The sequence below is a fragment of the Diabrotica undecimpunctata genome, chromosome 5 (genome assembly GCF_040954645.1).
Source record: "Diabrotica undecimpunctata isolate CICGRU chromosome 5, icDiaUnde3, whole genome shotgun sequence".
NCBI lineage: Eukaryota > Metazoa > Arthropoda > Insecta > Coleoptera > Chrysomelidae > Diabrotica > Diabrotica undecimpunctata.
In genome coordinates, this window is record NC_092807.1 from 9,912,759 (window position 1) to 9,938,859 (window position 26,101).

The window sequence follows — 26,101 nt, forward strand, 5'->3', positions numbered from 1 at the left end:
TACGTACTCCGTATAATGTGTTACAATAAGAACGAGAATCATCGTGTCGTTTGGAATATTCGGAAATAAAAAATATATATTCGACTGATGTTAGTTTGTACAACTTTTTGCCAGATGAAGTACAAGCTTGTTATCGTGCCAGCTTAAACGATAACAAGTCTTCACTTGTTATCGTTTAAGCTTAAAATCAAATCACACTTTTTGAAACATTGTTTCTATTCAAAAACGGAGTAAAGCTTTTACACAATAGTACTAGTTTGATCAGGGTAGTTGCCTATTATAATTATATTTCATGTTTTTTATAATTCCATCGATACAGTGTTGTCGTTTATAAGTGATATAAGTGTGTTTGTCGTTTTTTTTTAATTGTTAATATTAAATATATACATGTTTGTAATGTTTAAATTCGCCAAAAATTTTATATGTTTTATATGTATTGTCACTATTCCTTTGACTTGTCAAAAACAAAACTATTTTTGTATATTGATTAAATAATTTCTATTCTATTCTATTCTATATATATATATATATATATATATATATATATATATATATATATATATATATATATATATATACTTGGCTCTGTTGTTAGTTAGCTTCGTTATACAGATAATAGTGTTGTAAATAAATAGTTTATATACATTAGAACCGCTCATTTTATCTAAAATCGTTACATTATGATTTTCAGGAAAAACAATTCCATCTCTAAAGATTCGAAAGCTCTTGCTGGAAAATAAGATACGTATTCACCAAAACTAAACGTCTGATCAGTCTTAAGGTCCCATTTGGTACCGTAGTGTTAGATGAGTTTGAATTAACGCAGTTTGCAGTTGACTGATTTTATTTCGTCTAAACATAACGAACAGATAAGGAAACTGTAACTTTCGGCATTTCGTCAACAAAACCGAATCTGGGAAACGGGAACTTTGAAGTAAATTTTACTTTACAACGAAGTCGAAAATTAGAACCAAATGATAATAATAACTGTACTAAGAATATATAATATTTAATAAACCTGCTCAAGTGGTTGTAAACTGGAAATGGAATTAAAAACAAATATCCCAAAAAATAAAATGTATGTGCTTCTCTCTAAGTCAAATACTCACATACCTAGACTAATAATCGATGATATTGAAGTGGAAGAAGCTTATATAAAAAACAAACTCCAATAGAAAATATAAGAAAGCTGATAAATTAGATACTGACACCTACGAGATAAACCAACCACCCAATAAAGTCATTTCGCCCCTAAAAATAAAGCAATTCATATTTTCACATAAAACAAAAAACATAATACTTAGAAAACATGGTTGCAACCTAAAAACAAGGTTTTACGAAAATCCGCTAACGGAATTATTCAACAGGATGTTTCAAAATTCAAGCGGATAAAAAACCACCTTTCGATTAACCCCGTATAATAAGTCAAATACAAAATTTTATTAAAAAAGTCATTATACTAAATTTAAATTTATAAATTTTTACACAGTGTGCTAAAAAATCATCAAAATAGAGACAAAAATAAAAAAAATAAAATACTTTGAATTTGACCAAAATTTTCTACGTTGCGTTTTTTTTGCATCTGAGTGTATTAATATTGGTATACTTGGTACTGAAATAATACCTGTACTTACCAACTATAGGAACCATGAGCGTATAGGAATGGGATTCTGCAATGGTACGGATACCATTCATGTGATCGATGAAACAGTTGGTGTCTGGGACCAGGTATTTCGGCCTTACTTCCACGTGGACACTCACTACTGACTGGCTAAGAATTTTCTGTAACAAAACAATTTTTTTTAGTGAGTATGCTTGAAAGATCTTTTCCTCCATATTTAATTCCACAGCAATGTTTTTAATGTAAATGGAAGTGATAAACTTTATTGAACTCATGAGCATCGTAAAAAAACTGGTACAGTAGGTGGTACTGTAGATCAGCGCGAATCTTCATATTATTTTTTCTGTATTTACAAAATCTAAATAATATGTTTAAAATTGGATAAAGCAATTGTATTATTTATTCCTTATTTTTATCGATTATAATAAAATTGATAAAGTTTACATGTTGTATAACGGACACTCCTCGTCACGTAACTGGACTTTTCCAATTGTTTACTGTGACTACTATTTCGTAAAAAGCCATATTTAATATGTACTGATTTAGAAATCTCTTCCAAATTATAAATATGGAAGTTCAACTTAAAATGTTTTACTAATACATTGTACCAATTATTTTTGTCGCACTGCTAAGAGTAAATGTATGATGACATGACTAGAAACGAACTGATTGAGAGTAGTGAATCGATGCGAAGAACTGCTATTTTGTGACGCTACCCGTGATGACGCCATCTTGTGGCGCTAGTTCCGTGACGCTCGCCTCAGCATTTTACTATAGAGAAAAAAGTAATGCAATGACAAAAAAATGCGTAACATTTATCAAAACTGACTTCATTTGCGGCAAAATGCAAAAACTGCATACGAAAACTGCGAAAATGAATCATATCTTTGATTCCCCTTTGGATATCAATTTGATTTGAGTGATAATTTAAATATTTAAATAAATATAAATAAAAATAAGGTTGAATGCTCGAATAAATGAACTTTGATCAGATAAAAGGCATATATCGAGCACAGTTTAATTTAATCTTGCCCAAGTACTTTCGATCCCTAGATCATCTTCAGGGGCATTTCGTCAATTGTGGCCTATCCGGCAAGAACAAGATGTCATAAACATATAAATGTACATTACACTACACTACAAATGTACAAACAAACACTTTAAAATTATTTAAGAAAGGCTACATTACTTGAAGAAGCCGGAGACAGAATTCTGTTGTTTTTATGTTACAAAATAGACCTGTACTCATCTGAGTACAGTGCGTTTGTATGAGATCAAAATGATTATTTGGTTTTTATTGTTTCAGGTTCAACATTGGTATTGGAATGGATTTTCAAGAATTGTCGCCTATTAGTCCCATTGGGTTTTATGGAAAACGTTATAGAACTCTTGCTTTAGCTTCAGATTACCTAGCGAGTTCCACTCATAAAGATATATCGGTGGTAGTTATTCCTCCTGAGACTGACTATCAAACTGACAATGAGAACATAGATGAGGATGATCTTCAGACTCAAAGTTTTCCAAATGACGTTCCCGGAGAAATAAAGGTTCAGTACATGAGTGATGACTCTGATAACGACGAAGAAGATAATCTTCCTCTTGACATTAGAATAGAAAATTTACTGAAGGGTCAAAATAAAACCAAGAAATCTGACTAGACGGAAGAAATTACTGATATTAGTATGACATCTACAACAGGTTACGAGGGTCGTCTGGATAATATGAAAGAACAAATCCCAGGTAAATCTTCTATAGAAATATTTGAGAAATTTTTGAACAATGAAATTATTGAATACCTATATTACATAGAAGACAAATTTATATACCGCTCAAAATAATAATCATCAATTTCATGTAACGCAGGAAGAGATAAAGATATTTCTGGCTATTTTACTTTTTACTGGATACCATAGATTGCCACGAGAGCGCAACTATATGTGTTTAGATGAAGATCTTCGAAATTAAAAAATACCTACATTTGGCAGATAATTAGCAAATTGATACAAGGGACAGAATGTATAAAGTGAGGCCTCTCATGAACAAACTAAATAAAAAATTTCAACAATTTAGCATATTTCACAAAGACTTATCAATTGATGAAGCGATGATAAAGTATTTTGGGCATCACTCATCTAAACAGTTCATAATGGTAAAGCCAGTAAGATTTGGGTACAAGATTTTTATTTTTTGACAATTATTTTACTAGTTAAAATTTGATGTAAACTTTAAAAGAGAAGAGCTTTAGGTTAACAGGCACAGCAAGAGAAAATCGTATAAAAAAATGTCCTTTGTTACCTTCCACTGTAATGAAAAAGAAGAATCGTGGATATTTCGAATATCGCTTTGACAAAACAAGTCTACTACTTTTTGTAAAATGGAAGGACAACAATGTGGTCACAATGGCATCAAATTACGATAGTATTGAACCACTTTCAAAAGTTAATCGTTGGTGTGCTGCTGCCAAACGAAAAATTGATGTACCCCAACCAAAACTTTTCTTATCATACACTGCTTGAATTGCGGTCATTTTCCAAAGAAAATAGACAAACAACTTCGATGTCGCTTATGCCATCAAAGAGTAGATTATAATATAGGATATACCCAAGTATGTACCTATATTGTAAGAAAATAAAATATTTTCATTTTTACACAATGTTTTATATTTTTAATTTCCTCTCAGCCCATTGTACTCGTATGAATACACCTACTTTTTGCCAAAAATTTAATTTTTTATGTCAAATACCAATGAATTGTTACTATTTAACCCAGATCCAACAAGGACATTCAAAAAAATCTTCATTCAATGGGATCAAATGGGTTAATTCTTAGTTAAAGTTAGTATCCATCAAAAATTTATTCAGTGATTCTAATCCCCGAGTCCAAAATGGAGAATACATCACCTATATATCTCCTCCACACTGTGGGTTTTTCACCACAGCATAGTTAAATGATCAGAGTTGATGACAGTAATGTAAGAATAAATGCTGTGCTTTTTCTAGGAAGAACAAGCGTCCGGTTAATTTTGCGGTCAAGTGCAGTTTTAGAATATTTTGTAAAAAGTTATGTCGCTTTATCACTTTCGAGTAATCACAAAAAAATTAACTGTCCGGTTTTTGGTTAACCAATGTACATAAAATTTCTGCAACTTAAAACAGGAATATACGAAAATATGAGAGACTTTTACGAAATACAAATATGGAGACAAATGTTTAGTTGGTTTTCATGTACGAAGGTGTTTTTCTGACGCTAAAACACTAATTACACCAGAAGGAATACGACGAACGACAGAGGAGGATTATGCACGAGACATTCCTACGATTACACTGATAATGTACGATCTATGCTGAGCAATAAATCTTTTGTAGCAATCCAACATATACTTGTATATACACCTACAGGGCGATACCGCGTCATGTGGCTGCTGAGAAACTTTTCTTTTTTCAATTTGTGAAGTTCCACAGTAGATACTCGACGTTGACGCACATACTTCTGCCGTGTTTTCATTTTTTTTTTCGTTTATCGGGTTCAAGATCGTGCATATATTTATCTTGTTTAAAGTACAAGGTATAGTAATTTAACTGGGAAGCATACATGCCAAATTGTTAGTACATTTTTTTCAAATATTTCTGTTTACAAAACTTACGAACTTGAATGCACGAATCGGAAATGAAATAGTTCCAGGAGTAAAACAAAGATTTAATGAAAACCATGTCAACGCAAATGGAGAACCCATGATACAATGAATACACAAGGTATGATATTGCGCATGACATTTGACAGTTGGCCCAGGAGTGTGACGTAGTCAAGACCGCTCGAACCACCTCGAACCCAGTATTACAGCTTAACGTACACATTAATTTTGAAATTATGGTCAAAAAATGATCGAATTTTTTTTTAAATGTTTTGTTTTGGTTATAATTGAATAAAAAATATATTTTCAGTAGCATAAAACCTTTACTTTTCTTAGGGATTCAGGGGAAATATTTATTTTTGTTTTCATACATTAAGCACTTATATAAGCACTCTTTTTACCTTTTGTATGCAAATCCTTTGAAATTTAAAAATTTTCTGCAGAGGAAATACTGTGAATAGCTAAATAGTAGTAGATTTGCGTATTCTGTTTCACTGTCACTCATTTAAAGGCATTTTAAAATAAGGCACAAATAAGTTCAAACGCAAAACACAATAAATATCGACTTCAGACGACTTTACACCGGCAAGACAGAAGGCTTGTATAAAAACAAAAGTTCAACAATAATATCGGTTATCAATGCTGACGATTGCAAATTGCAAGTTATGAGATAATAAATATATTTTAAAGTAACTCAATACTGACTGAGTCATCTATTTTATAATAGAAAAATAATTTAGATATATGCTTACTTTATACAAATATACACTTCGCAAGGGCTTAAAAAGTTTGATGGGTAAAATGTTGAATACCATGTTGAATACTTTGCTTCACCACCTTTTATTGGGCCTACCTCTTGTCCTATTTGCATGGGGTTTAATCTCTAGATTACTTGTACAGCTCGATTATCTGGCATTATTTTTAAGTGTCCAAGCCAGTTTAGTCTTTGTGACTTTACAAATCTAACGATATCTGCGCTCTGCAGTAATGCATCCAGCTCTGCATTAATTCATTTTTATTCTTCATGAACCATCGCTATTTTTGAATGTTTGTTATGTGTTAAAAATAGGTACTTTTAAAAATATTTGGATAAACTGAGTGATGTGCTAGTTATGCAACTAGAAAAAACTCCATTATAATATCTTTCATTTTGTAGATTAACGAAGACCCAGAATTCATATGAATATATCAGTTTAAATCTTTTTAACATGTTACTGTAAAATTGTTGTTATTTTTTTAGACAGCAACCTTAAATGGTTCTTTCATATCGATTTTTTAAGTAAGAAACTAGCCTCAGCCTGCTATGCAATTTGCAATAAGAACTGTTTCAGAAGAAATCAATTTAGCATCTTCCAAAATAAGATATTTTTCTTTGTTAAATCATGTTATCATTATTAAAATATGTAATGTTATCATTATTATAAACAATACCAAGATTATTTTATGTTTAAATATTACAAAAGATGTCATTTAAAATGTTGTGCAATATTGTGTGACCTTACTACACTCATATTCCATGGCCAGCTAGCTCATCCGATCTAAATAAAGTTGATTTTATCATTATTTATTTTGATTTTGTGTAACTCCATTACCAGTTTTTTGTATCTTTTTAAACATCTGAAATATCGAACACTGGAGTATCAGTATAAGTTAATTAACCTGTACCTACGTGTAATAAAAAATAATTAAAACTTGTTTTATAAAGGATATTTATGTTAACAAAATAACATGTACCAACAATCAATAAATTTAAATTAACTTCAACATTTTATTTATGATTAAAATATTATAATAACATAATTTTATCTTCTCTGTATAATTACTATAATTAAATTACCCAAATTATATAAAAAAAACTTAAAATCAAAAGTCTTTCCTATACTACATTCAAATGTTGCGGGAATAAGCGTTCTTGACTACGTCATGCGCGAAAGCGAACCGATTTTGGAACATTATGTATCATACCTTGTGTATTCATTGTACCATGTGGAGAACCCATGGCTAATTTCTGTGCTTTTAACGAACTGAGAATCAATAATACATTATTTTTTGACCATAAGCTCCAGTATAAATATACATTTGAAAACTCCAGGGGGCACAAATCTATGATTGACTTTAAAGTTACTAATAGAAAAATCCACCCAGATTCTAGATATCCAAACCTTAAACTCAGCAGACGCAGGGAGTGAACACAAGCTAGTACTAGCAAAAATAAGAATAAAAATAACACCAAAACATTTTCTACAGAAAATCACCGAAAAAAAATTATGTATGTATGTATGTATGTATAAGACGAGATCGAAGATATAAACGCGAGCTGGGAAAAAACTAAAAACAACATTGAAAAAGCAGCAACAGAAGCTCTAGGAAAATGCAAAGTCAAACTGAACAAAAGAAACAATACACAATGGTTCAGAAAAGAAATAAAAGGCAAATGTAAAAAGAAAGGAGAAGCCTACACGAAGTACAAAACATTAAATACTCCAGAATCCCGAGACACCTATAGAAGAATACGAAATGAAACAAAGCAGTTGGTAAAAAGAACAAAAAATGAACACTGGGGACAGTTTACAAAAAGGATGGAAAGCGACTTCTACGGTACATAAAAACAAATATGGAGATTCATAAGAAACCAACAGATAGAAATAGCAGAATTAAAGGATTACAATAACATACCAACAAACGAATGGGAAAGATACCTGACGGAACTGTTTTAGGAAAGGAAAATAATAATCGACACAATTAAGTACCTGAATTAAGACACGAAATAGAAATCAGTTTTCAGGAAGTAGAGGTAGCCATAAATTCACTCAAGAATGATACCAATGTTCAAGAAAAGAGATAAAGAAGACCCCAACAATTATAGAGGTATAAACTACTGAACACCGCACTAAGCTTACCACAAAAGTCCTAACCAATCCACCAGTCCAAAATCAATAAAAAAACAACTTTATCAGATGAACAACAAGGATTCAGATCCGGAAGATCCTGCGTAGACGCCGTATTTGTACTAAGACAAATCACAGAAAAGACCATCGAGTAAAATAAACCTATGCATAAGAAAACGTAAAGAAACATACCAATCAATATTATATAAATCAACGAAAACATCTACTTCCATAATCGAATACAGGCAAAGATAAATAGAAAACTAACACAGTGTATACGAGTACAAAGCGGAGTCAGACAGGGTGACTCGTTAAGCCAACTTCTCCTTAATATAATAATGGACGAAATAATACAAGCAGTACGTAAAGGCCATGGTTACAGAATGGGGAACAAAGAAATCCAAATATTATGTTATGCAGACGACGCCGCATTAACCGCCGAGACACAAGATGAGCTCCAAAGATTAACACACATCTTAAATACAACCAACAGTCATTTAATACAATATGATTATATCAGCAGAAAAAACCAAATGTATGACAACATCTAAATAACCACCACGATATAAAATAGAAATTAATGGAAAAATAATAAAGCAGGAAGCAAGGTTTAGATATTTGGGAATAGACATAACTATAGTGTATTTTTATGTATGAGAGAGTAATAAAACAATAAATTATGTATGTAAATCCCTAAACTGTTGATACGGGTGACTCGATGAAAAACAGATATTTGTCAACAAGTTTACAGAAGTATATAGGAAAACAATTTTAAATTGAGTATGACCACCAGGTATAAAGGTTGGAGCAGAATAGAATACAATAGTTGTGAGGGTTACTAATCCCTAAATAAGGTTGCCAGTGTCGGAGTGATGGAGGTTAACAGGTACTAATGAATTTGCAAGAAATGTAAGATGTTTATTTTATTGGTTATATATAACCAATAAAAGTTTAATAAGTACCTACCTATTTGCAAAATAAAGTTTAATTCTTTAGATAAAATAAAACGTTTTATTTTATCTATTTGCAAAATAAAGTTTAATTCTTTGCCTATTTGCAAAATAAAGTTTAATTCTTTAGATAAAATAAAACGTTTTATTTTATCTGAAATGAGTGCATTCCACGAAGTAAGGGTTTCAACAATCAAACATTTAATTCTTTAATTCCAGGAATCTACGACAGTAATTGACTAGATAATTACCTTCTAAACTTATTCCACAGAAAATGTGATAGTGGGTTTTTCCATTTTGTATATAGGAAGGTCCAAGTGGCGTATTCAAAATTCTTAACAGTTCACTAAAAGTAGGTACTTCAGTTGCAAGGTGCAGTTTATTGTGTATACTAGTGTTATGGAAAATTTGGAAGTGCCGTGTAAACGCCGAAAAATTGGTCCTCTAACAGTTAATGAAAAAACATTAATATTTAATTGTTTTAAATCATTTACAGACAAACGTTTATGTGAAAGTGTTGATGAGACCGTCGAGTTAGTTAGCAGTACACTTGGTGTTGGGAAATCTACGATTTACAGAGTTATTAAAGAAGAGAAATGTGGTAGTGTTCAAATGCCACGTAATGCTCCAGGGAAACCAAAATTTCAAATAGAATATCATTTTAAAGAAGGACTTCGACGGAAAGTGCATGAATTCTTCTTTAGACAAGAATTTCCAACATTGGATAAAGTTCTTGTCTCAGTTCGAGATGATAAGGATTACCCAGAAATGAGTCGAAGTACGTTATGGAAACTTTTAAAAGAAATAGGCTTCCGCTGGAAAAAGAATCCCAGAAAGTCTATTTTATTAGAAAGAAGCGATATTGTCATATGGAGAAGACATTTTCTAAGAACCATAAAGGAAATGAGAAACCAAAAAAGAAAAATATTTTATCTTGATGAAACATGGATTAACGAGGGTCATACACCAAATAAATTTTGGCAGGATGAAACTGTTACAAGTCAAAGGCACGCTTTTGTAAATAACTTATCTACTGGTTTAAACCCACCATCAGGAAAGGGACGCAGGCTGATAATAGTACACATTGGCAGTTCAGACGGTTTTGTTGAAGGTGGTTTATTAACTTTTGAATCAACTCGTACCGGTGACTACCATGAAGACATGAACGCTGATGTCTTTCAAGAATGGTTCGAACAAATGATAGATCTTCTTCCTAAGAACTGTGTAATAGTAATGGATAATGCAAGTTATCACTCCAGACTTATAGAAGGACTGCCCACAACCAAGTGGTTAAAAAAAGACTTGCAGAATTGGCTGAGTTCAAAAAATATTACGTACCATCCCGGATCTATAAGAAAGGAACTTTATTCGTTGTGTGCCCTTCATAAAGAAAAATTTAAAAAATACGAAATTGATGAAATTGCCAAAAATCGTGGAATGACAGTACTTAGATCCCCACCATATCATTGTGAATTAAACACGATTGAACTGGTATGGGCACAGATAAAGAGTGAAGTTTCAAGAAAAAATACCACTTTTAAAATTCATGATGTTAAACAGTTGTTTTTGGAGGCCGTAAATAATGTAAAACCTGAAAACTGGGAAAAGGCAGTAAATCGCACTATTAAAGAAGAGGAAAAAATGTGGAAGCTGGACAATATTACTGATAAACTGATCGAGCCAGTTATTATAAATCTTGGTTCTGAAAGTTCATCTTCTGAATCTGATTTGGATTTGTAACAAGTAGCTGTAAGTTTTATATTAATACTTTTATTCATCTATTTAACATACCTTAGACGGTTTTAAAAACTCTTTTTCTCTTTTGTAATTTTTAAAAATTAAAAAAAATGTGAATTTTTTAAAACCCTTTTTAATGTAGGCCAGTCAGTTCTAATATAGTGTGTGATAAAAGAGGTCACTTTTGTTTACATACACATAACACTTTATAACACTGAAATAATTCATTTATTTTTTACAATTATTCAAAGTAATTTTTCAATTAATCTTGAGCACGCCCATGGAGTGGTCGGAGCTTGGAGTGGTCGGAGCTACCAGTTAAAATTATGCTAATTACTCTCTCGTTCATAAAAATAAACTATAGTTACGGAGATGTTGAAGAATAAGTACGACAAAGATTGAAAGCAAGTAAAGCGGCGGAATCTCTTAATGCCACAATCTGGAAGAACAAACACCTAAGACAAGACACAAAAACAAGAATCTATAAAGTAGCAATTAGACCTATATTAACATACACGGCGGAGACAAGACCTGACACATCTAAAACAAGACGACTACTAGAAACAACAGAGATGAAAATACTCCGACGAATATCAAGGAAAAGTCTGTTGGATAGGGAGAGAAACGAAAACATAAAAAGAGCATGCAATATAGAAGACATAAATGGATGGGCTACAAAACGGAAACAGGAGTGGAACCAACACATTAGTAGAATGGCAGAGGATAGGATAGTACGAATAGCACGAGATAAGTCACCAAATGAACGAAGAAGTATTGACAGACCAAGAAAAAGATGATGCGATAATTTAAACAATTTAGGAGGCAATATTGAAGAAGAAAGAGGCTTTAAAACCTACATACAAGACGGACGAAGAAGAAGATACAATGACTGTATAAGATTTTTTCAGACTTTTTTTCTTTACTATATTTGCTATTCCTGTCAGTTTCTTCTTGAATAGCAACTATCAAGTTTTCAACCATATTTATAACATATTTTGGTCACCCTGTCTAAGAGTATCTGCAGGTATTCTTAGTAATAACACATCTCTACTAAAATTAAAAATTCCTCTGTATTTTAAATTATTTTCTATTAGATTATGAACATTAAGCATACAGAAAGTTTTTAAATTAAACGCATTGTTGTACGAAACTCCATAAACTCGTTTCCGACGAAGACGCTTGAAATTCTTAGAAAAAAACTTTTAAAACACAATTTACCAGTCTGGGAATTCCGCTGAATACCAAACAGTACGGCTAGGTACAATTGACGAAAATTTCGATGCGATGCCCTGTCATATGACGCATACAAATGAAGCCAAATAAAATTTCGGTGTCGCGGTCTTGAACTTGAACTGGTTTCAGAGGCCGTGGCCGGAATCCGAGCCCCGAGCCGCAGGTTTTGCAGGGACAGGTGATTTGATCTCTTTCGAGACTCTGCTGGTTCTGATTCTGGTCATTTGCCAAACTTGTTGCTACCCGCTGTTCCGGAATTGATTAAACACATATGGCGATCAGATATGGTTTTACGTTTATGTAACATAATGTTTAAGTAAATAGAGAACAATCAAAATAAAATTTGAATAAAACTACATGGGATTGAATAAAATCGATAAAATGCATCGTTACGTTTTTAATAATTCAAGTTTCCCAATCATACCAATATGATCCTGAAATTACAGTGAGCTCCAAAATTGACGCATAATTTTAAAATTATATTTTTAGCGAATAAATGAGTCCATTAGTTGCAAAACTTGCTAAACGACAAAGTTTCGAAAATTATTATATTTTTTTTTGATAAGTTTATTTCAATTTTAAATAGGAATCGAATGATATTGAAATTGGCGTACTTATTTGAAAATTCAACAAGCATCTGAATAAGTGTATCATCAAAAAATAGTAAAAAAATATCTGCCGGAGAAATGATGTTTTTTGGACCTTCTATTATACTTCAATTTGAAATCTTGCTATGTATATCTCTCCTGGTCCATCATTAGTTTTTGCGGCGTTTGCTCTTCTGTTCTTTTACATTTACTGTAGGAGCTACTTGTTTTTTAGACTTTTACGTATTCTTTTTAGAGTGCGGCAAAGGGATTTCGTCTTCATCTTCATTTATATCAAATTTGGTATGGGTTTTTGAATCATTTATGACTATCTCTGCCTCTACTCGTAGTTGATCTCCTGGCAAGTTACTTATTTCCACATCATCTTCATCACCGCTGTCCTCGTCAGTCTCTTCCCCATCTTTGGGTTAAAAATAATTATGTCGTCAGGAAGTTCATTATCTGACAGATTTTCTATCTCGTCCATTAACTCACTTAAAGTCAAAGGTTTTGTCCACTACCTAAAAAAATATTCATACTTATAGCGAAAAACGCCACCGTTCTTTATAAAGAACACCAAACTTGGATAGCCAATATACAAAAATAATAATAGTTTTTCTATTATATAACTTTTTACATATAATATTAAAGGCATTTTAAATACATACATAAAATATCTTTGAAATTAAGGGATCTAAATAATATATTTTACTCATCTTCTATCTGTCATGTTTGGAAACTATAAACAGTGTTTCAGGTTACCTCAAAAATTCTGCAGAAAACACCAGATTTATACAACAATTTGTTAATTTTTTTTTAACAAAAAGGCTTCTTGTTACACGAAACTGCACGCCATCTTCTAATAACTAGTAAAATAATTAAATTATAGGCATCTATGTAGCGAGGTCTTTTAAAAGGACGGTGGCCTTAAATGGGTTAAATAATATCGCTGCCAAACTGACATTAAAGACATAAGGAATAACGTGCAAAGACGCCTCGTCACGAAAAAATAATATTTAGCGAATTGTTACAGTAGAACTGTATTAAATACCACAGAGAGTTAGAACTTATAACACCGATTAAGAAAAGAAAAACTTCGTAGACAGGTCATATAATGAGAAATGACAAGTATAACCTAGTACGAATAATATTTAAAGGAAAGATAGAAGGCCGAAGATGAGTAGGCAGGATAACAATGGCATGGCTTCGTAATATCATAGTTTGGACGGGGATAAACGGGCAATAATTACTAAGGGCGGTGCAGAATAGAGAGGGTTTTAATGTAGTGATCACAAACCTCTAGTAATGGAGTGCACAAGAACAAGAAGGACGAACTGTTGGTGAGAAAGTTCATTCTTTATATTTCTCTTAAAAACAGACCAATGCATTTAAAAACATGAAACTAAAAACAAAATGTAAAAAAAGAATAATTATTGTTAACAAAAATTGGCCTTTTTAAAAGAATTTGGTTACAAAGTTATTGCACAGGGGGCTTGAAATTAACGGTTTTACAATAGCTCTTTATTAACATTGTACGATTGGTCATTTTGTCTACAGTTTTCTCAAAAAATTATTAGCATCGGACTAAAAATAAAATAAAAAACTGCAAATCAAATTCTGGAAAATATTAACCATTTACGTTTATTGCTTACCTGAGTGTATGTCAGTATTACTCAAGCAATTGTTTTTATAAAAAAAATGTCGAAAAAAAAATGTATTCTACATATCTTTACGAATTCCATTTAAGTTGTCTCTAAGCGCCTACTTAACGTGGTCAACATCTTCGTGGAGGTGAAACTAGGAAGTAGTCGCACGCACACCCACGCTTTCCCACGGCACCGAGACGTGATATGGACGACGAAGACGGCGTTCGTGAACGGTCCGTCCTGGAATTCTGTTAGTGATCCTTGTATTGCATATAGTTCAAGAGATAATTTACGAAAATATTTCGAAACTGAGCGTTTGGATTAGACGAAAAAGATGTCAGCTGCTAGAAAAATCCATTTTTCCTTCTTTGTATTTTTTCTTTCAAAATAAATTATAACGGAGCGCAACAAAATGAAAACAAATTTTTTTATGTCGGAGAAATAAAAATTTTTCAATATGTTAATTTTAAAAATGACATTCTTTTCTTTTGTTTAGTTCTGTTGTACTCTATTGTATAGCTTTAATAAAAGGTAAATATGAGAAATTATTTTTTTCTTCAAACGTCAAATAATGATGACATTACTTATCTAACTTGATCCTGTCAAAGTTTGATGTCTCCGCCGGCAGCAGTTTTTTTTCCATTTCTTTACGGCGGAGGGAAAAATGTTGTCATGGCAACAATATGAAACATGTCACAAAGCAACAATACAAATGTCATTAACAACAATTAAACATCATTTTTATTTATAGTAATATTAAAAGTACAATTAGTTAATGAGGCATTTTCAAAATTGAAACCGTGCAAAAATGTTCCCGACTCTTGATACGCATTGGTAATTGTTGATGATACTGATGGTCGAGAACAACTTTCAGCAATCATTCCAACGTGCTACTGCATCATTAGCCGCGGACTCACGTTTAGGTTTTCCATTTTCGCACTAAATTTGCGGTTGCAACAACAATAAGCTGTCTTTAATAATTGCAAACAACTGTCAAATAACTGTAACCAGGGAGACGCAAATCCCACCGACGACTTAATTATTTTAGTTTCTAACATCTAGACGACTTTGATAGTTGTCACAGTTAATTTCGAGTAAAAATAGCGTATGAATTGTACTATTTATGGTTGAAAATTGCTACGTTTGAAGAAAAAATAGTATACTTTATTCGGCAAAGAAGCGACTTTTCTTGACTTGCCCTCTATTACGCGCCTCACTTCGTTCGGCGCGTAATATCGGGCGCGTCAAGAAAAGTCATGCTTCTGCGCCTCATAAAGTAATATACTATTACAGGTCAAAACTAAAATTTGAGGATCAAAATAAAATTACCTTGTTTTAGGTACAGTTGGTTCCTAAAAAACTAATACGACTCTTACAGCGTATTTTGTATAAAATTGAGCAATGTATTTTGAAGGATAAATACTTATTATTTACATACTTTCACTGTCACTGCCAATTCTTAAAATTTGTCAGATAACTTATTCTGTTCAACCTCAAAAAATGGCTTCACATGCTAGCAACAAACTAAAAGCAAGAATTGTAACGAAATTAGAAGATGGATGGTCACTATCTGCCGTAGCGAACCATTTTAACGTAAGTAGAACAACAGTTTTTAATATTAATAAAAGATGAAAAAACAAGAAACTCTCGAGAGAAATCAAGGTTCTCAAAGACCAAAAATATCTACCGCCCATGAAGATCGTACGCTTTTCGAGAAATTAGAAGAGAATCCTTTTCGAAAGATTCGAAAGAAGATTCGAAAACTCCAAGAATTATGTCACAGCTTCCGGGAAGAAAGACAACAACTTGGCGCAGAATTAAAGTATCGCGTCTTATGGTACAGAACTGCATAAAAAAAAGCTCTTAAACCACAACAGAAGCAATCAAGACTTATATTTGCTTTAAACCATCAGCTACAAAACCAAGATATTTCGACAGGGTAATATTTACAGATGAGAAAATTTTTCAATCTTCTAAAAAGGGCATAATTGGGGTGTATAGACCAGATAATAATAGATTTAATCCTGTATATGTTGATAGATATCGAGCAGCTGGTCATTTAAGCGCCAATGTATGGGTATGGATTTCATCTAAAGGAATGGGAATGGTATGACGTATTGATAGCAGGTTTGCTAAAAAGACTTATCTGAATATTCTAGAAAACGTCATTTTCCCAGTATATCCAAAATAATTTTATCCTCCAACAAGATAATTGTCCTGTTCACACTGCAAATTTAATATAATAAACCAGTGGCTCCAAAATAACAACATCGAAACCTTACCATGGTCCAGCTACAGTCCAGATTTAAACCCAATCAAGAATGTGTGGGTTGTTATTATAAAACGGTTGTATCGGCGTAATTCGTATCGACAACTCCATAGTTCCTTTCACGCAGATGGATACAAGACTACAAGCTGTTATCAATGCTGATAGAGATATTACAAAATATTAATTTTACTTTTACATACCTAAATTTAGTATAGTTTTGGTCTTCTAGCCCCTTGCTTTCTGTCGAGAGTTTCTTGTTCCCTCCATTTTTTATTAATTGAATTTCTGTGATTCTGCTTATGTTAAAACGTCTTGCTGCTTCTGATAGTGCTCAGTTATCTTTTAATTTGGTTACAATTCTTGCTTAAATATATTGTTGAGGTAAATCATTTGTTTTATTCCTTAATAATAAAAATAATAACAACGACCCTATTTTATGTAAAAACTATCATTTATATTCTACTTCTTGATGTGCCTATCCGTTACGAATGTTGGCGATCATCATGGCAATCTTTATCTTATCTGCAGCATCGCGGAAAAGCTGCACAGATGTTGTATTGAACCAGATTCTGAGGTTCTTTAATCAAGATGTTCTTCTTCTTTCTGGACCTCGTTTTACAAATATTTTTCCTTGCAGGATAGGAGAGATAAGGAGAGCATATCTGGATTCATTTCGCATAATATGTCCGAAGTACTGTAACTTTCGAGATTTGATGGTGATCAGTACCTCTCGGTTCTTATTCTCCTCATTTGTGACTCGGTCAGTCCACTATATCTTAAGCATTCTCCGATATAGCCACATCTCAAATGCTTCCAGTTTCCTGCACATATCTTCGGTCAAGGTCCACGATTCAACACCATCAAAAAGGACAGAGAAGACGTAGCATCGCAGCATTATTACTTTTGTATCAAGAGAGAGGTTGTGGCACTTGAAGAAGGCCCCCATCCGATTGAAGGTGGATCTAGCTTTTCGGATGCGTGCTCTAAACTCCTGGTTCTTGATCCATTCTTCATTTATTATGGTACTGAGGTAGTTGTAGTGCGTCACTCTTTCTACAGGGGATTGGTAGACGTAGAATTGACCTTCTGTTATTCTTTTCTTGCTAATTATCATAAGCTTTGTCTTCTTAACGTTTATATTGAGTCCATATTGTTGACTGTAATACTTTGTTCATAAGAACTTGTAGGTCTTCTAAGTTGTCCGCAAATACTATGGTGTCATCTGCATATCTGATGTTGTTTAGCCGGTAACCATTTAATAGAATACCTTTTTCAGTTTCGTGCAAAGCTTCGATAAATATTCTTTCAGAGTACAGATTGAAGATTAGAGGAGACAAAATACAGCCTTGCCTCACTCCACGCAGGATTTTCACATAGTCAGTGTGTTCACCTTCAACTCTGAGATTTGCTGTCTGATTCCAGTAGAGACTTCTAATTATTTTCAGATTTTGGTTGTTAATTTCTGTTTCTTTTAGTATTTGCATCACCTTGGCGTGCTGTACTCGATAAAACGCTTTCTCGTAATCAACCAGACATGCGTATACGTCGCAGTTGACGTCTCTGCATCTCTGGAATAAGACTTATACTGAGAACAACGCCTCTATAGTACCAATAGCATTTGTAAACCCGAACTGGTTGGGGGAAATTTGACTTGCACACAGCTTGTAGATTCTCTTATGAATTATCTTTAGGGACAATTTTAGGAGATGACTCATGAGGCTTATAGTACGGTAATCTTCGCATTTTTTGGCTCCTGGTTTTTTTGGAAGTGCAATAAACTCAGATTTTAGTCATTCTGTTGGTATTTCTCCAGAGTTGTAATATCTTTGCGATTATTGCTATTGATTCGTTGTCCATTAGTTTGAGTAGTTCTGCTTGTATATTATCAGGGCCTGCCGCTTTGCCATCCTTTAACTGTGTTATTGCGGAGTAAACTTCTTGCTGTAATATTCTTGGTCCATCATTTACCTCTTCTTCTAGCTCAAAGGTGTTATCTCTTTGGTCTTCAAATAGTTTTTCTAGATATTCTTTCTACGTTCTTATTTAACTCTGTTTGTCCAAGATGATGTTTCCGTCAGAATCAGTTATATTTCCTTTCTGCCTTCGTCTTAGTCCCCCTGTGAGTTCTTTAACTTTCCTATGTACATTGTGACTATCGTATTTTGACTGCAGAGACTGCATCTTTCCCTTGCTTCTTTTTCTTTCGCTTCTCTGATTTTCGTTCTTATTAATATATTTATGGTTTTATATTTGTCTGGGTCATTTTTGACTTCTCTTCTCTCGACCATTAGTTTCAGGATCTCATCTGTCATCCATGATTTTTTCTTCATTAAAATTATTATTATCAAACCATTTATATAGTCTTTATAAAATGCAGGAATTTAAAATATTATCAAAATTTAGACCTTAATATTTATTACAATTTTTGAATTACCATACATGTAATCAATTGTTTGTTATTTATTTGTTTATTTTATTATTTGTCTGTCATAATAAATATAATGCCAGACCAATCAAATACACTGCTGAAAATGATTAAATCTTACCAAGAATCGTATCAGTTTTTTTTAGAAACCGCTGTACAAGAAAGTATAATGATTTTACTGAACCAATAAAACAGATTTATTTTACCAAATAATGTTGCAGTGATTTGTCCGAGTATAAAGACGGCATTCTTAAAAAATGCAATTAAAAATTATTATATACCTATTCATTAAGTAGATAATCTTTCCTATTTTCAATACTTGTGATTTTGTTGCCCATCGTCTCAATTTACTTAAATGATTTTTGTTGTGGATCAAGCTACTAGACTAATAGCCCTGCCCTCGTCGCCAACATTGCGAATGTCAAGTGGACGAGACGAACCGAAACCGAGACCGAGACCGAAGAACTTTTTTCGAACGTGAGTTGGTCACGTGTGACGTACACGATTTATATGCAGGTACGATGTTTGATTCGCGATTTTTAATTAGAATTAGAATCAGGACTAAACGGGCAATAGAATTTCACTATAGCATGTTGTGAGAAGCGTTTACGTAGTAAGGTCACCGGTAGACCTTTCAAGAAAAAATGTGTTACTAAGAAAAAGGAGATGCACTAGCGGTTCGTATTTGATTTTAAGTGATTAGATGCATTTTTGTTAAAGAAATAATAGATATTTACCATATACAATATACCAAAAAATTATTAATAAAGGTTTTACCAAAGATTTTTTTGCTTGAACAGTTGTCAATCAACAGTCTCCATGAAGAGCAACTTTATTAAAGAATTTTAATAAATAAGTCAATTAGTGAGATATGGTTATTATAGTAATAATATAATTTCGTATAATTTAGTTATTTAAGTACATCATCTGAAATACATAGTGTATATCTTACGGTTAACGTCCGAAATCAGGTTAGTCTCAATATTATCCAGTGAATATCGAGATTCACCAGTATAGTTGGTTAATATCCGAAGATAAACAATCTTTATCCTTCAATCGGACATTAACCGGCTAATATCGACATTAATATAAGTATCTTGTTAAAGTCCACATTGTTTTGATGCGTAATCAAGTGGCATTCGTGTAAGAACTATTGTTATTTGAAAGTGAAAATTGGTTTTACGAGAATCTTCTTTTTTCTATTTATTGGCTTGCATACTTGTGCATCTGTCAGCGCATTTGGTAGTGTTGCAGCTCGTCTTGTTCTAAGCAAGACTATATATAGAGGGATCAGTGTAATTCCTTCAATAGCAAGAATCTTTTCCACAGTTATAAAATAAAAAATAGAACAACTCATGGACCATTATGACAAAGAACAAGCTCGATTCCGAGAAGCCTCATCATGTCTAGATATATTCATCATGAGACAAGTGATAGAAAAAACAAAGAGAAAAATACTAAAACGTATATGACCTTTATCGACTTGAAGAAAGCATACGATAGCCTATCCAGGGAAAGCAATGAGAAGAATGTACGTTAGAGAGAAATGGGTTGATATAACACAAAGACTTTATAAAAAAACCGAGGTGCAAATAAAGTTAAGCAATGAAATAACAAATCAATCACAGCAACAAAAGCGCACAGCCCTACAGTCCCGTCAGAATGCTAGAGCACAGGTGGCCGAAAAGAATATTGGAACGGGGCCCTGTCGGGAAGAAGATGCTATAAGATGTACACAGGAAATGCTATGATAGATAGAGATTTCAGAGAAGGTGACTGGGAGACTAGAGCACTAAAATGGCGAAATCATAACAGGAAAGAGCCGAAGAAGAATAAGTGAAGATGGGTGGGATATGTAGAATGCTTGCGGGATGGGAGATGAACAAGTAATATTCTGGAATGGATGCCAAGAAGTGATAATAGCAGCCAAGGCAGACCTCCCACCCGCTGCTCAGATGACATCAACAGAATTTCGACAAATCAGGTTACAACAACAAAATAATAGAAATAAATTGAAAAACCTTGGGGAGCCTAGATCTGACTGTGGATGTAAACAAATGTTGTATGATGATTACAATGGAGGAGTTTACAAACTGCTTTGTTTCTTATTGAGACCTTGGATATAAAATAAAGTCCAATACCAAAAGACCACAGTTAATAACCGAAAGACAGAATACATTACATACAAAAACATCGTAAAGATTTAAATCAATAAATAGTGTCATGTTATTGAAACAGTGGTTAGAGAAAAACCAAACGATGTTATTGTTTTGCTAGTGATCCGCGCCACTGTCGATATTTTCACATCTAATCGTCCGTTACAAACGTTGCTCATCAATTTATTCGGTTATTTGAAAAACCTAATGAACAATAACGAAGTCGTTAGTCGTGGATGATTGACTTCAAATTAACGAATTATGCTCATGTATTCACACAACAATGTTACGAGAATGTCGTCACATGTCAAAGCTCTTTTTCATCAATCTCAAGTGTTGTGTTATAATCGAAGTACTTTCCGTCGGCGCTTAAAAGCTTTGAGACTGTATTTATTTCGTAAAGTAGGTTTTTGCTCATTATAAAATGTTAAGTATAAGAAAATAAATAATTGTACATGTTTATATGTTTGTTTTTAAGAAAAATAGCCAGACCTGAAAGACAGCCATCACCAACACCAAGAAATATGTTGAAATTTATCTTGACCGCTCAATAATTTGACAAAATTTTAAAAATATCGACTGACTTAATAGAGTAAAAATCCCAAATGTAAGAAATAAATTATTATTGTATAAAACAATAAGCAAACCCCATTTGCAGCTAATGTACGCCAGTAAGGAGGGTAACAAGAAACACCAACTGTGTTAAAGTGTGATGCTCGTAATAATGTATTGGGCCTTAGGTCCTAATTGGTAAAAGAATTTAGAATAAAATGCATTTTCTTTCACTACATTAGTATCTTGACTTGTTTAATTATATCTGACTCATTTATATCGACAATTCAGACATACATTATACATTTTAAAGTAGACGACTTTAAAATAATATTGCCAATATTGTTGAGTTGCGTTCCTGGGACTACTTTACTGTCGTCCTGAATTGGAATTGAATCAATTGGTAAGAAAAACAAAAACAGACTACTGAGAAAAATTCACAAAAGGACTAGAGATGGATTTCTATGGACAACAGAAACAAGTATGGCGCTTCATAAGACAACAAAGAAGCGAAATGAAAGAACTAGTTGCAATAGAACACATACAAGAGGATACATGGGTGGCCTTCCTGACAGAAATGTTTAAAAAACAAAACGAAGAACCATTACCAGAAACGCCAAATATAATAACTAGGGAAAAGACCGAAATCTCCCAAAACGATGTGAAAGAAGGAATAAACAAATTAAAAAAAAGAAAGTCACCAGGAGAAGGATCAAATACCAAATTAACTCTTAGGTGATCACCTTGTACAACAACTGCAACTTCTTATTAATAAAATAATCACCATGAACAGAATACCAGATGAATGGAGGAGAGCGATCATGGTGATGTTCTTCAAAAAAGGAGATAAGAAAGACCCCAATAATTATCGAGCAATAAATCTATTAAATACAACACTCAAATTGACAACAAGAATAATAGCGACAAAAATAAACGAAGGAATATCTCTGCAAGAGGAACAGCAAGGATTTCGGACAGGAAGATCATGCACGGATGCAGTTTTTGTAATAAGACAAATAAAAGAAAAGTCGCTGGAATACAACAAACCAGCATATATGTGTCTGATAGATTTGAAGAAAGCGTTTGATAGAGTAAGAATTCGGGACGCGATACATTTATTATATGAAAAGGGAATATCACTGGATTTAGTAAAAACCATTGAGAATATATATAAAGATAACATAGCTATGGTAAGATGTAAAGGAAAACTATCGCAACCTATCAAATATGAAACTGGCATTAGACAAGGAAATTCGCTGAGCCCATTAATATTTAATCTGGTAATGGATGAAATCATAAAGAAAGTTAAAAAAAGAAGAGGATATAGAATGGGAGAAAAGGAAATAAGGATAATATGCTACGCCGACGACGCCATAATAACAGCCGAAAATGAAATGGAGATCTCAACAGAGAAAACTAAAACGATAGTAATATCAGCGGAACCGAGACGATGTAAACTAGTTGTAAATAACAAAATAATAGAACAAGTGATGGAAACTGAATACTTGGGAATAAAACTGTCAAACTACGGAAAAGTGGAAGAAGAAGTACAAAAACAAGTGAGCATGGCAAACAGAGCGGCATGATGTCTCAACAACACAATCTGGAGAAACAAATACCTCACAACGGAAACGAAAACCAGGATATATAAATCAGCAATAATACTGATAATGACGTACACAGCGGAAACAAGAGCAGATACGGCGAAAACACAAAGACTACAGGAAACAACAGAAATGAAAGTCTTACGAAAAATAACAAAGCAAACTCTAAGAGACAGAGTAAGAAGTGAGGAAATACGAGCGAGATGTGGTATGGAGGAAATAAACGCGTGGACCAAAAGAAGAAAAGTGGAATGGAATCAACACATCGAAAGAATGACAGAAAATAGAATAGTACGAATAGCAAGAGACAAATCGCCAAATGGAAAATCATTGGGACGACCGAGGAAAAGATGGTCAGACAACGTCAATTGAGGCTAAAAACCGAAGTAAAACAGGCATTAAGCCTATTTATAAAGTAGGAAGAAGAAGAAGAACTTTAACTTGAGAATATCCGTCAGAAAAAAATCATAGCATGTAATTCGTCTTTAAAAAGACAAACACATGCCATGATGATAGTAAAATTCTCCTGTTAGTGATTCCATAGTAAATTATGAGAGATAAACCAGGAAAAAAACCTCATAATACTATCCCGAGATGGTAAGTATTTGGTCGTACATTTAGTTTACTTTCAATAAACACCAAATTCTGATTTAATATGTTTGTTATTTAAAAAAAAACATTTATATTTTTTTCTGTTCAGCTCATAATGTTAAGAAACAATGGAACTATGATTTTAAGCAAAAAAATTCCATCTTGGTTCTGATTGGTCATAGAACGTCCTTTTTTAAAGTCCTATTTTAAATCGCGTGGCATAAAAAATATCAAAGTTATTATAATCTATAAGGCTAAAAAATCAGCCCTTTTTCAAACTGTTTTTTTTATAACAATTTTAATAAAATGTCTTAAAATTGAAGCCTCAAAGAATGCACTGCGATCTGTTAAATACCTATAAGTAGAGTCACTGTTTGAGCAACTACAGTTGTTTAAATAATCGCTCTCTGGGATAAACAAATTGAATACCTTACAGACTATTATGTCGATCTAACTAAGATTTAGCACCGTTCAATGACCCATTAATTGCAATAATTTCAATATAGTTTTATTACGTATCATTATCCAAAAAACAAAGTCATTAACATTTATAAATTACTGCAAAAATAAGGGTTTTTTGTAATAATCTCGGTCAATTGTTTATTTATTTTAATTTTGAAACTTTACAACTTTTTGAAGCATCTTTCTCTTAAATGTATTGTCATCATAGAGAGTGTTCCGTCTCATTATAATTCACTTCTTGTTATTGTCGATTTTCTTTTATTATTTTATCGGCAATTCTTAAAGTTTGGGTAAATTAGGTTCCAGAAATCTATTAAAAGATTAAAATGTTTGTCAGTTTTACATATTTCTGGTGAAAGTTTGTAGATTAAACCCTCCCTTTAGAAAGTAGGTACCCGGCAAATCCGTCGGCTATTGTTGTCGCAGCCGCTGCGTCTGTAGATGGTTCTGATAAGGACAATATGAATAAATTTGTTATGTACGTTATTTCCAAAAGTTAAAATTTTATATTTTTAAGAAACGACCTCCCCTCCCCTAGGGGCTTGTGTTGGACGTTTTGTAATGTATTTTTAGTAGAAGCATTCGACACTCAGTTCTGTAAACATGTATAGTAAGCAATAAATAGTTCTATGAAAATTGTCGTATATTATTTTAATTTAATAAAATAATATTTTATAGCAAATATATCTCACGATAAACTAATCGTGGGTCGTGACAGAGAGGTTTGGGTCTTACAAGAAATAACCCCACATCAGCACCCTATGTGCTCTACAGAGAGCTTCGACTCTATTTTCTATATTTCGACTAAGTTTCCTCTGCGTTTCAATCACAATTTGGTGGGTTAGGTAAACTCTTACAAATAAAAGGCAATTTGGTGGTGAAAAGGTCCTAGCAAAAGAGTCTAAGGACAAGTTAAGAGCTTGTGAAGGAGGCACGGAGGGTGTAGGAGACCCTACATGGGAGCCGAAGTAAGGCTAGGCTTGACTACCCATGGCTTCAAAAATGAACTCTTTTTATGCACTTTATTTCATATCGATATGTGGATTTTCAAGTCCATCGGCCAATGGTAAATTGAATAGGAGGTAGAAAGGCGGGGTGATGCGCATCGACGTGCTCATTGGTCCACAGACTAAGGTACACGGTGACAGTACAAGAAACGTTTTATAGGCAAAAAATGATTTTTTTCACTTTTTATAATTATAAAAAAAAATAAAGCAAAATCAGCTGTACGTCTTTAAGGCTTTATCATCAGCTATCCCTGATATACCTTTTAGATTCAAAAACCTGTAATTACTATTTAAATGGGAATAAGCCACAATTAAAGGTTAAAGTACGTTTATTGACGTTTCAATTTCCACTTCGGAAATCGTTCTCAAAATACAAACATTAGTAAATTAAACAAATTTTGTTTTTTTGTTACTTAGTGAAAAATTCTTCTAATAATTTAATTTTATCTGACTCATCTATATTGACAATTCAGACATGCATTATACATTTTAAAATAGAGGACTTTAAAATAATATTGCCAATATTGTTGAGTTGCGTTCCTGGGGCGACTTTACTTATAAGATAGTTCATTCGATTACATGAAATCAACTTTAACTTGAGAATATCCGTCAGAAAAGATCATAGCATGTAATTCGTCTTTAAAAAGACAAATACATGCCATGATGACAGTAAAATTCTCCTGTTAGTGATTCCATAGTAAATTATGAGGGAAAAACCAGGAAAAAAACCTCATAATACTAT

General features: G+C 32.8%; 1 protein-coding gene across 3 annotated transcripts in view; it reads right to left on the reverse strand.

The window, feature by feature from the left end:
• Smg6 (Smg6 nonsense mediated mRNA decay factor) overlaps positions 1–26,101 on the reverse strand; it is a 323,010-nt gene that overhangs the window by 25,073 nt on the left and 271,836 nt on the right. For all 3 annotated transcript variants that reach the window (XM_072531434.1, XM_072531432.1, XM_072531433.1), the window contains one exon: positions 1,635–1,782. In XM_072531434.1, coding sequence (XP_072387535.1) covers positions 1,635–1,782 — 148 coding nt within the window. The remainder of the gene's footprint in view (positions 1–1,634; positions 1,783–26,101) is intronic.